Source organism: Oncorhynchus masou, chromosome 5 (genome assembly GCF_036934945.1).
Source record: "Oncorhynchus masou masou isolate Uvic2021 chromosome 5, UVic_Omas_1.1, whole genome shotgun sequence".
In the NCBI taxonomy this organism is placed as follows: Eukaryota; Metazoa; Chordata; class Actinopteri; order Salmoniformes; family Salmonidae; genus Oncorhynchus; species Oncorhynchus masou.
The window spans coordinates 55,639,920-55,651,829 of record NC_088216.1 but is presented as its reverse complement, the minus strand read 5'-3'; the positions used below and the strand labels follow the sequence as shown (position 1 = coordinate 55,651,829).

The window sequence follows — 11,910 nt, the reverse complement described above, 5'->3', positions numbered from 1 at the left end:
AACCACCATAAAAAAGCCAGACTACGGTTTGCAACTGCACATGGGGACAAAGATCGTACTTTTTGGAGAAATGTCCTCTGGTCTGATGAAACAAAAATAGAACCGTTTGGCCATAATGACCGTCGTTATGTTTGGAGGAAAAAGGGGGAGGCTTGCAAGCTGAAGAACACCATCCCAACCTTGAAGCATGGAGGTGGCAGCATCATGTTGTGGGGGTGCTTTGCTGCAGGAGGGACTGGTGCACTTCACAAAATAGATTGCATCATGTGGAGGAAAGTTATGTGGATATAATGAAGAAATATCTCAATACATCAGTCAGGAAGTTAAAGCTTGGTCGCAAATGGGTCTTCCAAATGGACAATGACCCCAAGCATACTTCCAAAGTTGTGGCAAAATGGCTTAAGGACAACAATGTCAAGGTATTGGAGTGGCCATTACAAAGCCCTGACCTGAATCAGAACATTTCTGGGCAGAACTGACAAAGTGTGTGCGTGCAAGGAGGCCTACAAACCTGACTCCCGTTACACCAGCTCTGTCAGGAGGAATGGGCCAGAATTCACCCAACATTTTGTGGGAAGCTTGTGGAAGGCTACCTGAAATGTTCGACCCAAGTTAAACAATTTAAAGGCAATGCTGCCAAATACTAATTGAATGTATGTAAACTTCTGACTCACTGAAATTGTGATACAGTAAATTATAAGTGAAATAATCTGTCGGTAAACAATTGTTGGGAAAATTACTTGTATCATGCAAAAAGTAGATGTCCTAACCAACTTGCCAAAACTATAGTTTGTTAACAAGAAATTTGTGGAGTGGTTTAAAAACAAGTTTTATTGACTCCAACCTAAGTATATAAACTTCCGACTTCAACTGTACACGTGCTGCAATCGAACAGTTAGCAAATCAGACATTTCAGGTCTCCGACTAGCACAAATGCATAACAATGTTATGCCAGTCATGGCATCTTCTGAAAGTAATTAGGTACTGAAAGAAGACAAAATCCAACTGATTGTTTTCTGTACAGTTCTTAATTTTATTTATAACAATCTTATTTATTCTGTAAAGTACTCCAGCAAAAATGTTAACATTATTTTTTATTTTCTTTCCAGAAGAAAGTTTGAACCTCCATGCATTTTGTACTATAAATGTGTAATTTTTCATTATAAAACAAGGATTAATCAAAAACAACTTAAATCCCAAAATGCATTTATGATTTTGCAAAAATGTTCTTTAAGTAAAATGATTGTACTTCTCTCCTTTTAAAAAGAAAAAGAAAAAATGCAACAGCATAAATCAAAACTTACACTTGCTGACAGTTAAGCAAAATAAGGATTTGTTATTCTAGTTACTTGAATGTGTTTTTTCACATGCATTAAAATATTGCTGATCACCTGACAGAAACAGCATTTTGGGACAGCGGCCGAGCTTAAAGACACATCGGAGCCACCAAAATGGCAGCGCCAGCAACAGGGTACAGGAGACCCAAGAGATGATCAGGAATGGTAAAGGAAAAACAGAGGGAAATGCTATGCAAGAGAAAGAAATGAATGCACTTCAGAGGGATCTGTTCCAAAACCATAAAAGCACAGATCTCAAGGTTAGAAGGATTCATCTGTACAGGCTGACAGACAGCCAGTCTTTAGGCCAGAAACCAAATTTAAAAAACAGACCAAATGTTTTCCCATCTCTTTTCTCTGTCCTCTGGCACCACAGTCCACTGAAGGGGTGCAGACCAACGGGTGACGTTCTTCTCAGTAAAGGTGTCACACTGTCACAGGTTCTCTTGTCCATCCCTTCGTTAGAATGCTCTGACCTGCTGTGATATGGCCACTGGGCACACTTCCTACCACATGGAAGCATTCACAAGCCTAGAATGTTGAACACATCTTCAACATCATCACCAGAGATTAGTCAGTCACTCCTCAGTCGCTTCAACACTAGGCTACTTTATCATCACAAGCCCTACACACCGTTAGAATATGCTAGAAACAAACATATATTGACCTGTGTTACATCTTACGGTATATACACCGTAAAACATTACATTTGTGCAAGGAAGAAAACAATTTCATGAAGATCGTTCTCTGAGAAAATAATATGGAAATACTGAAGTTGCCATCCGATTTTGACATTTTACACGTGCTGTACACAAATCGTGCTATATTATTCCTGTCTTTCGCACTCCCGCAGACAAAAAACTGTCAAGACAACATTGGTATCAACTTACAAAACTTTGAGTTAGCCTCCCCCCGCTCGAAGTCAACATGAACAGAGTTGGCACTGGTGACATGGAACAATGTTTTTTTCTCTATACAATTCATACAAAAATAAAAATTGTCCAATGATTATGTTTTAACTTCTAATTTTCTTTTTCCATTTCATTTTGCACAGAGGTAGTGGCTATTTAGGTAAAGGGGAAGGGACAAAAAGTAAATAAAAAATATCTTATAGAAAACGCTTTTGTTAATTTTTGACCAGAGGAATCGTAAAAGAACAAAATATAATACTGCAATCACATACAAAAGTAGTCCTTCATTTTTGTACATTTTATACAGTGTTCAGGCTTTTTATAGCTTTTTTTCTTCATTTTTTTCTTTAAAAGGCAAAAAGAGGGGTGTGTTTGGAATGGTACGCCCCAGGCTAATGGACATTCTATGCCAGCGGGTCCACCAGGGGCTCCTCATCCCCCCGTGACAGAAGCTCCTTCTTCTCATCCGTGCTGGCCAGGGAGTTGCGGCTGTTGTGGGCTCCCATGTACAGGGTGGCGTACACTGGGTTGGTGAAGTTGGTGGGCTGGGAAGAGACCAGGGAGGACCATTAGATCAACACTTACTATGTATGATGAATGTAGTTTTTGTATGTTGCCTCATTTGTGTCCAGGGTGTGTGTTTGCATGTACAGGTCTGTGTGACATGGTGTAAGTGCATTTTTGGGCTTGCTTTTATTACCGTGTGTGTTACCTTGTCTGGGTCCAGTGTGAAGTCTGAGTCTAGAAGCTCCCCAGCATCGTCGTCTGGCTCGCCCTCGTAGATCTTGTATGCTGGGTTTCCTATCTCCACATTCATGGCTCCGTTGGTCATCCTCTGGTGCTGGAAGCCCTTGGTCCTGCAGACACAGAGGTGAAAGGTCATGACCCGAGGTACAGACGGGTCCCTGAGCGAGTCCACACAGCGCAGGCAGCGACACGACCACATCACAGAGTCAGGGAGGGGGGGTAGTGGCTGTCACATCACTGTGCATGGATCCAAAGCCACAGCACAGGCAACAACACAAACCCAGCATTCACCTAGCTAGAATACACTAGACACACTGGTCCTGGAGAGGGGTTTGTAACGGTACCCTAAAATGGTACTACGGAATGACTGTTTAAAAGTTTGCTTGAAAAACGTAAGCAAGGTCAAATCTATTGATGTCTTGAAAATCTATAGGCATTTTGGATAAAAATGTATGTTGTCAGTTTGGAGCGTTAGCATTTCGGGTCAAACCTTGGACTTGAAGGATAGTAAATGCTAGATTTTTCATGTTGCATTTTCCAAATCCTGGTTTGGAACAATGCAGTCAGAGCGCCCCCTCTCTCAGTACGGAACATACAGTAGCACTCTGCACAACAACACAGTATGATGAGAACAGCATGGGGTACTATAGGCACTCTGGGGCCATAGACTGATCTATTTCACAGCCTCTCCAATAGATCACCACCTGTTTAATAGCCCCCTAGAAGTACAGTATAGTGGGGATGTTTGGAGAGAGGGACCAATCCTGAACAATGATTCACAACAGAGAGAAAGAGAGTCGAGACACTGACCACAGGACTATACACTGCACAGCAAAAGAGACTGATGAAGGGAGAGATGAAAAGAGAGAAATGGACGGGATGCCATTTTGAATTGAGAGAGAGAGAGACAGAGAGAGACAGAGAGAGACAGAGAGAGACAGAGAGAGACAGAGAGACAGAGAGAGACAGAGAGACAGAGAGACAGAGAGAGACAGAGAGACAGAGAGACAGAGAGACAGAGAGACAGAGAGACAGAGAGACAGAGAGACAGAGAGACAGAGAGACAGAGAGAGAGAGAGAGAGAGGGGATGGAAAGCGTAACCCTGGCAACCGTTACCGCGCGAGTCTGGAGCAGGATTTGCCCGGCCTGCCAGACCTGAGGGACAGAAGAGATGCAGTTACTCACAGCAAAGAGAGAACCAGAGATAGAAAGAGAGAAAAGGAGCAAACAGTAAAGACCAAGAGATAAAGGAAAGGGAGGCTGAGAGTACAGAGACCATGAAGAAGCCAGAGCTTGAGAGGCAGTTAGTTAATGTCCCAGTGTTACTCTTCTAGTGTATTGGAGTTGTGTAGTGTTGTGTAATGTAGTGTGGTGTTGTTTAGTGTGGTGTTACTCACCCCCTCATCCTCTTTCTGTACCAGAACACCGCTCCTCCCACCAACAGAATCAACAACAGCAGTAGCAGCATTAGGACCACTATGGAGGCAGTACCTGCACACAGACACACATAAACAGTGTACATAGTTAGGCTGAGTCTGGCGACCGTTCTACACAGAACTGGCAATCCTGGAGGTGATTTTTGATGGTAGGAGACTTCAATTGGCGTCAAGTTGATGTGCAGCCAAAATAATGTGTGAAAATGTAGGAGCAGCTCGTGTTTTATTTTGATGGCCAGCCGACATCTACGTTTAAACTCACAAGCAAACGTTATGCCTCTACTTTTTGCAAACCTTTAGAATAGTTTACTTACGTCCACCAGACTCTGAGGAGTCTACACTAGAGGCCACCACCTCACAGCGATGCCCCACCCAGCCTGCAGAACACCTGGGGAGAGAGAGAGATGTTCTCTGTTTGCTATGACGTTACATTCTAGTGAGTGAGTGTGAGAGTGTGCGTGTGTGTTTGTACTCACTTGCACTCTGGTAGGTGTGTGTGTTGGTTGACAGAGCACTGGCCATTAGCACAGTACTCATCACACGTGTAGCAGCTGGGTTGGACTCTGCCGTTGGTGCAGCTACAGGACACACAAGTAACAATAGGTTGGGACAGGTGTGTGGGTGGTGGGTGTGTGTTATGAATTGATGTGTGAATGTGTGTTGGTGTCTGTTTCTGTCAATATCAGTTTCTCTGTGTGTGGACACTTACACGCAGGTGACCTCTCCTGTGGGCTGGAAGGAGTTGGTGGGGATACACTTTCCGTCGCGACAGTAGTGACACTTGTCCACCTCACAGGTGCTGCCGCTGTATTGGGGCAGACAGCGACACTGGCGCGCCCCGCTGGTACTTTGCAGACATGTGCCCCTGTTCAGACAGTGGCCCTCGCAGCTACCTACTCATACAGGCATACAGAAGAGACAGCTATCAGTCTGAGTATACTGAGCGCAAGGAGCCTTAAGGTTGATCTCAAAAGAGTACCAAGCACTTTTATGGTGCTTTCTACAAAATGTTAAGTGCCATAGTGTTATACTGCCAGTAGGTGACAGTACAGACAGAGTTTATTTTAGTTCATCACGATCCACATTATAGAATATCATTTAGCAGATGCTATTATCCAGCGTGACGGCAGGGTAGCCTAGTGGTTAGAGCGTTGGACTAGTAACCGGAAGGTTGCAAGTTCAAACCCCCGAGCTGACAAGGTACAAATCTGTCGTTCTGCCCCTGAACAGGCAGTTAACCCACTGTTCCCAGGCCGTCATTGTAAATAAGAATTTGTTCTTAACTGACTTACCTAGTTAAATAAAGGTAAAATAAAAACTCACAGTTAGTGCATTTATCTTAAGGTAGCTAGGTGAGACAACCACATATCACAGTCAGTAGTAGCTATGTTTCCATCAATTTGTTGAAAGATTTTTTAAGCATTCTTATGTTTGCAAAAAATAAATGTGAATTTTACCATCAAACTGTCTTCTAGCGAATAAAAAGCTGTGCATAATCACGTAGTCAGTGGACACAAAAAGCACTGTCGTATAACTTTTGATTGATCAAATAAAAAACAGACTATGAGTTTGTGTTAAGATCCTGCCGACAACGCAATCGGTTAGGTTCTATTATTAGAGTAAGAACGACTTGGAAAACCATGCAGTTTATTTGGCTAAGCTACATCTGCTAAGGGTTATGATAAACTTCAGAGTGATTAAAGTGCATGGTGATAAGCTTGCTGTGCCTTTCCATTTGTTTGGTTCTATTATTAGAGTAAGAACGCGACAGACACTGAAGGCTTGGACCAAGTCTGAGTCTGATGCAGCTGTATTGACCCTCTGGGGAGAATAAACTTGGTTTAAGCTTTCAGTGTCTGTCGCGTTCTTACTCTAATAATAGAACCAAACAAATGGAAAGGCACAGCAAGCTTATCACCATGCACTTTAATCACTCTGAAGTTTATCATAACCCATAGCAGATGTAGCTTAGCCAAATAAACTGCATGGTTTTCCAAGTCGTAGTGGGAGGACCACACAACATAGCATTGCGTGACTGCCAATTTACCTCAACATGATGGATATTCTATCAAAAAATTGTGCAATAAATAGTTACCACAATTGTTTGCATATACGGTAATCTAATCACCGACCCAAAAAATATCCACCCTTGTCTAGCGTATTTTGTTTTGTGGACAATTTGACAGTGATGGGTTCTGACTTATAAACTTGAAATATCCTAAACCACGCCATGCAGAGAGGGGAATGCTGAACGTTTACATTCTGTCAGAACATGTTATTGTTAGACATCAGGTATCCTTTGGAAAGGAGAAGGGCCACAGTCTGGTACAAGTCAACAGGACAGCCATGAGTTGGGGAGGAGTGAGGAATTTGGGCCGAGGTCAGTTCAGATGAAGTGAGAAAGAGCAACAGATGTATTGGCTGTCCAGATGTGTAAGGAAGAGACTCAGCAAAGCAGAAAGGTTTAAATACCAGTGCTTGTGTAAACATGTTATCTTATGCAGCCGTGTGACCCAGTGGGTGAATAAGCTTAGTTTGAGCTTTACTAGTCTTCCGTAAGTTTTTAAAATGTATAATCTAACATCAGGCCGGTCGTGAGTTCTTTATCCGACAGGTACTTTACTCACATTAAAATGGTTGGATGGAAACCTGCTTATAGTAAGTAAACATTTTTCTTAATAAAGCAGGTATCAGCAACGTCAGTGCTAGTAAGAAAGGACAAGTGGTAGTGCAAGAAAGTCAAGTACAACAGTAGGTTTTAGGTTTGTTCTCCTCCCCTTATTCGGATGGGGTAGGGGTGTGCTGTGGGATTATTGAAGATACCTTTTGAAGAGGTAGGTCACATGATGCAGTACAGAGCATTTATAGGCAAAAACAACAAGGAAATATTACATGAAATAAAAAATAAGATCAGACCGGGGCAGACCAACAGAAAGACAGACAGTGAGACTCACTGTACTGGCACTGGTCCCCCAGGAAGTCAGCAGGGCAGCGGCATGTGGGCTGGTTGCCAGCGCTGACCGTGCAATTCCCTTCGTTCTGACAGTAGTTCTTACAGGTTTGGAGGTTACAGTTAGGACCAGTGAACCCTGTCAGACAGCGACACGTAGGGGAGCCTGGGGAGGGAGGGAGAGACAAGACAGACATGGTCCGACAGAGATAAGACAGGAAGAGGAGAGAGAAACTTAGGAGACTTGACCTCTAACATCAGACTAACATCAGGACTGCTCATTGAGGATAAAATCCTTGACTCAATACACAGCTGTCTAGTTGTATTATTTGTTTATATATGTCTCACTGTTCCTGGCTTAATGTGTTATTCTGACTCCTCTCAGACAGCCAGCCCTCCTGTCAGGGTAGTGTATTACCTGTAGGAGAGGCCGTGCAGGTGCCTCCATTCTGGCAGTAGTCCCTGCACTGGTCCACCTCACACTTGTCTCCTCCGAAGTTGGGCTGGCAGCGACACTTGGGCTGCTTCCTGGCGTTGAGGAAACAACTGCCTCCGTTCAGACACTGGACATTACACGTACCACTGGGAGGAGCTGGGGGAGGAGAGAAGGGGTGAGTGTGAAGAATTACAGGTAGGGATTAGTGTGGATGTGCGTTTAATGTTTCTGTCATCATTTTGAGTTTTATGTGAGCTAAAAAGGACTTTTATACCCACTGCAGACTATTACACAGACAGACTATAAGATTAACTTTGTGATCACAACGCTACTTCTGCAATACGGTGTGTTTGGAATACACACACGTTGGATGTCAAGCGGAGACCACAACAGGATTACAAACATGCAAGCGAGCACCACGGAGCCGGTGTACTCGAGGGAGACTAATGTCCCTGCACTCATCAGTACCACCAACAACGAGACCCCCGGAATACTACAACATCCCAATCGGGTTACGGGTGAGGAGAAAACAGGGACGACAAAGGCAACACCAGGATCTGGAATATCCTGGACAAGTGCTATGTCAATATCAAAGACTGCTACACCCCCAACATCAAACCACTGATCTCCAACTCTGACCACAACGCTGTCCAGATCATCTCTGTCTACAAGACTAGGGCTGTTGCAGTGACCATATTACCGCCACACCGGCAGTCACGAGTCATGATCGCAGTAAAATTCCACGTGACCATAGAGTCACGGTAATCTCCTTTTATGTACTCTGGACATTCATTAGTAGTAACCAACAATTAGCGATCATCATGTTGCTAATGGCCTGGTACGCAGGGCTTGATTGTCCCTCTAACCACTCTGACATCAATGCAAATGCAATGGAAAATCAAATCAAAACACTTATCAAAGCAGTATGTGCTTTTAAAACTCACCTCACTGTGATTGACCAATTTGAAGAAAGAAGTTTAAAAAAAATAGGTTGAAACTGGGTGGAAAGCATGGCCATTGTGGATGTTGTTTCAAAGCCTAACAACTAAATGGGCAGCATTTTCTAACATGATGATTAATTCAAAACACTTATATGCATATTAGAGTTTATGTATAAGCATAAGAACCCAAGCCCGAAAAAAAAAAAAGATTTCAAATAATGATTGTGCCGTTATACAATACATAGCCTACCGCATATTACACTTGTTTTAAAATATATTTTTGGTACATAATTGTTCTAGCCTAAATTGAACAAATTCAGATTTAGCCTAGAATTATAGTGAATTTATTTTTGAATAGCCTAGTAATAGCATTTAAAAAAATATATTTTCATAATGAATAGACTGACATTACCGTTAGCTACAGAAGGTAACTATTGATGTTCCCGAACAGATTTAATTTATTTCCAAATGAAGCACAGAATAGCTACAGTAACGGGGTTGGAGAGTCCAGAGTGGAATATCCTCTGTGGCACAGGGAAATGACAGGAGTAGCCTACCCAACATGAGTGAATAACCTACCGATGGGAAAGTAGCCTTCATTCACTATTCCAGTGCATATGGACGACATGTATTTTTTGTTTTGCCATTATTCTTGCCCATATTATAATGGGCCATTCTAAATTGAAACTAATTTAAAATACTAGTAAAGACAATATGTAATTGAGATAGTCTGATGGCCCTTATGAAAACAAATTGCAGTCAGAGTGTAGTACAACTGCAGTTTTCTTCAATTACTGCGTCCAAAATATAGCAGTCGACTGCAATTACTGCAGTTCCCAAACTGCAATCTCTTTTTGTGAGGGGATTAAAATATGAGCACTTGATGAGACAACCTGTGTGGCCTGAGGCAAGAAACAGTCGCAAAAAAAGCTAGCGCTTTCTCAAATCATCAATAGCCTATAGTCGTATCATGCAGCCAATATATCTTTTGATTTCTAAAGGCATTCTAAGGTTTGTAGAGCTGCCAAATAACTAACTCTAGTATTTTAAAAAAATCACTTCATATGCATGCACTCTCACTCCGGAATGGGAAAAATATCCATTCAATTTTATTAAATTAGTTCAATTATATTCTTCGTACTATAAAATCATGTAATCTAAAAAGATTGCTCAGGACTTAAGCGTACAGTTCATTCGGAAAGTTTTCCGACCTCTCGACTTTACAAAATGCTGTTACATTACAGCCTTATTAAAAAATGTATTGAATTTACACACAATACCCCACAATGACAAAGCAAAAACAAGTTTTGGAATGTATGCAAATGTATATTTAAAAAAACAACTTAAATATCACATTTACATAAGTATTCAGACCCTTTACTCAGTACTTTGTTGAAGCAGCAATTACAGCCTCAAGTCTTCTTGGGTATGACGTTACAAGTTTGGCACAACTGTATTTGGGGAGTTTCTCCCATTCTTCTCTGCAGATCCTCTCAAGCTCTGTCAGGTTGGATTGGGAGCGTCGATGCACAGCTTTTTTCAGTTCTCTCCAGAGCTGTTCCATCGGGTTCAAGTCCGGGCACTGGCTGGACATTCAGAGACTCTTGGCTGTGTGCTTAGGGTAGTTCTCCTGTTGAAAGGTGAACCTTCGCCCCAGTCTGAGGTCCTGAGCGCTCTAGAGCAGGTTTTCACCAAGGATCTCTTTGTACTTTGCTCCGTTCATCTTTTCCTAGATCTTGACTAGTCTCCCAGTCCTTGCTGCTAAAAAACATACTCACAGCATGATTCTGCCACCACCATGCTTCACCGTAGAGATGGTGCCAGGTTTCCTCCAGACGTGACCCTTGGCATTCAGGCCAAAGAGTTCAATCTTGGTTTCATCAGACCAGAGAATCTTGTTTCTCATGGTCGGTGAGTCCTTTAGTTGCCTTTTGACAAACTCCAAGCAGGTTGCAGTGTGCCTTTTACTGAAGAGTCTTCCATTTGGACACTTTACCATAAAGGCCTAATTGGAGTGCTGCAGAGATAGTTGTCCTTCTGGAAGGTTCTCCCATCTCCCCAAAGGAACTCTGGAGCGATGTCAGAGTGACCATCGGGTTCTTGGTCACCTCCCTGACCAAGGCCCTTCTCCCCCGATTGTTCAGTTTGGCCAAGCAGCGAGCTCCAGGAAAGAGTCTTAAACTTCTTCCATTTAAGAATGGTGAGGCCACTGTGTTCTTGGGGACCTTCAACACTGCAGAAATGTTTTGGTACCCTTCCCCAGATCTATGCCCTTCCAGAGTTCTGTCTTACTATCCAGGTCTGTAGATCTATGCTGCCTGCTATAGACTCTGTGCATTGACAAAATCAAGATATTAGAACTGCCAAAGGGGACAGTGTACTCCAGCAACTGTATCATTTCAATCATTTTAGTCAGAGATAGCCTTTCTGAACATTCGAGTTCTGTCATTCCACTGCATCCAGGTCAACTGTGTCTACCCAAACCAATTCCAAGCTTCTACCCTTTGGTGGTCCCAAAAATCCACCTTTCCAGAAAGGCAAGTCTCTCAACATCCCTGCTGCCTGCTGGATCACCACAGATAACACTGCTACTCCTACTGCCCTCTCTTCGTCCGCCCAGTGTTCTGTTCTGGTCATGGTGGACATCCATCTCTCCCAAGTGTGAATCACAGTTACCAGAATGCCCCCTCGCATCTATCCTTCATCCTGGGCGACTTTAACCTCCCCACGCTGCTAGATGTTCCACCTAAACCTGGGACCTCTATCCATCTGTCTCTCTCCTCTTTTGACCTCATGCCTCCGCTGTTCTTCCACTAACCTCATTGCAACTCCCCTCCAAGTCTCCGACCACTACCTTGTATCCTTTTCCCTCTCGCTCTCATCCAACACTTCCCACACTGCCCCTACTCAGATGGTATCGCCCCTCTCTCCCCCCGCTGTTCTCCTCTTCCATCCTATCATCTCTTCCCTCTGCTCATACCTTCTCCAACCTATCTCCTGATTCTGCCTCCTCAACCCTCATCCTTTGACTCTCTATGTCCCCTATCCTCCAGGTCATCCTCCCGCTCCGTGGCTCGACAATTGCGAGCTAAGAATCCGGGCAGCCGAGCGGAAATGGAGAAAACCGCCTGACCTGGCATCCTTTCACTCC

General features: G+C 43.3%; 1 protein-coding gene across 4 annotated transcripts in view; it reads right to left on the bottom strand.

Moving 5' to 3' along the window:
• Positions 1-1,009: 1,009 nt before the first annotated feature.
• Positions 1,010-11,910, bottom strand: part of LOC135539899 (low-density lipoprotein receptor-related protein 1-like) — a 191,066-nt gene continuing 180,165 nt past the window's right edge. For 2 of the 4 annotated variants that reach the window (XM_064966133.1, XM_064966134.1), the window contains exons 81-88: positions 7,801-7,974; positions 7,387-7,548; positions 5,142-5,325; positions 4,909-5,010; positions 4,747-4,820; positions 4,394-4,487; positions 2,949-3,105; positions 1,010-2,793 (exon numbers count right to left, since the gene is read on the bottom strand). In XM_064966133.1, coding sequence (XP_064822205.1) covers positions 2,653-2,793; positions 2,949-3,105; positions 4,394-4,487; positions 4,747-4,820; positions 4,909-5,010; positions 5,142-5,325; positions 7,387-7,548; positions 7,801-7,974 — 1,088 coding nt within the window. In that variant the 3' untranslated portion in view covers positions 1,010-2,652. The remainder of the gene's footprint in view (positions 2,794-2,948; positions 3,106-4,393; positions 4,488-4,746; positions 4,821-4,908; positions 5,011-5,141; positions 5,326-7,386; positions 7,549-7,800; positions 7,975-11,910) is intronic. The other 2 variants (XM_064966135.1, XM_064966136.1) reach the window with 1 other exon arrangement.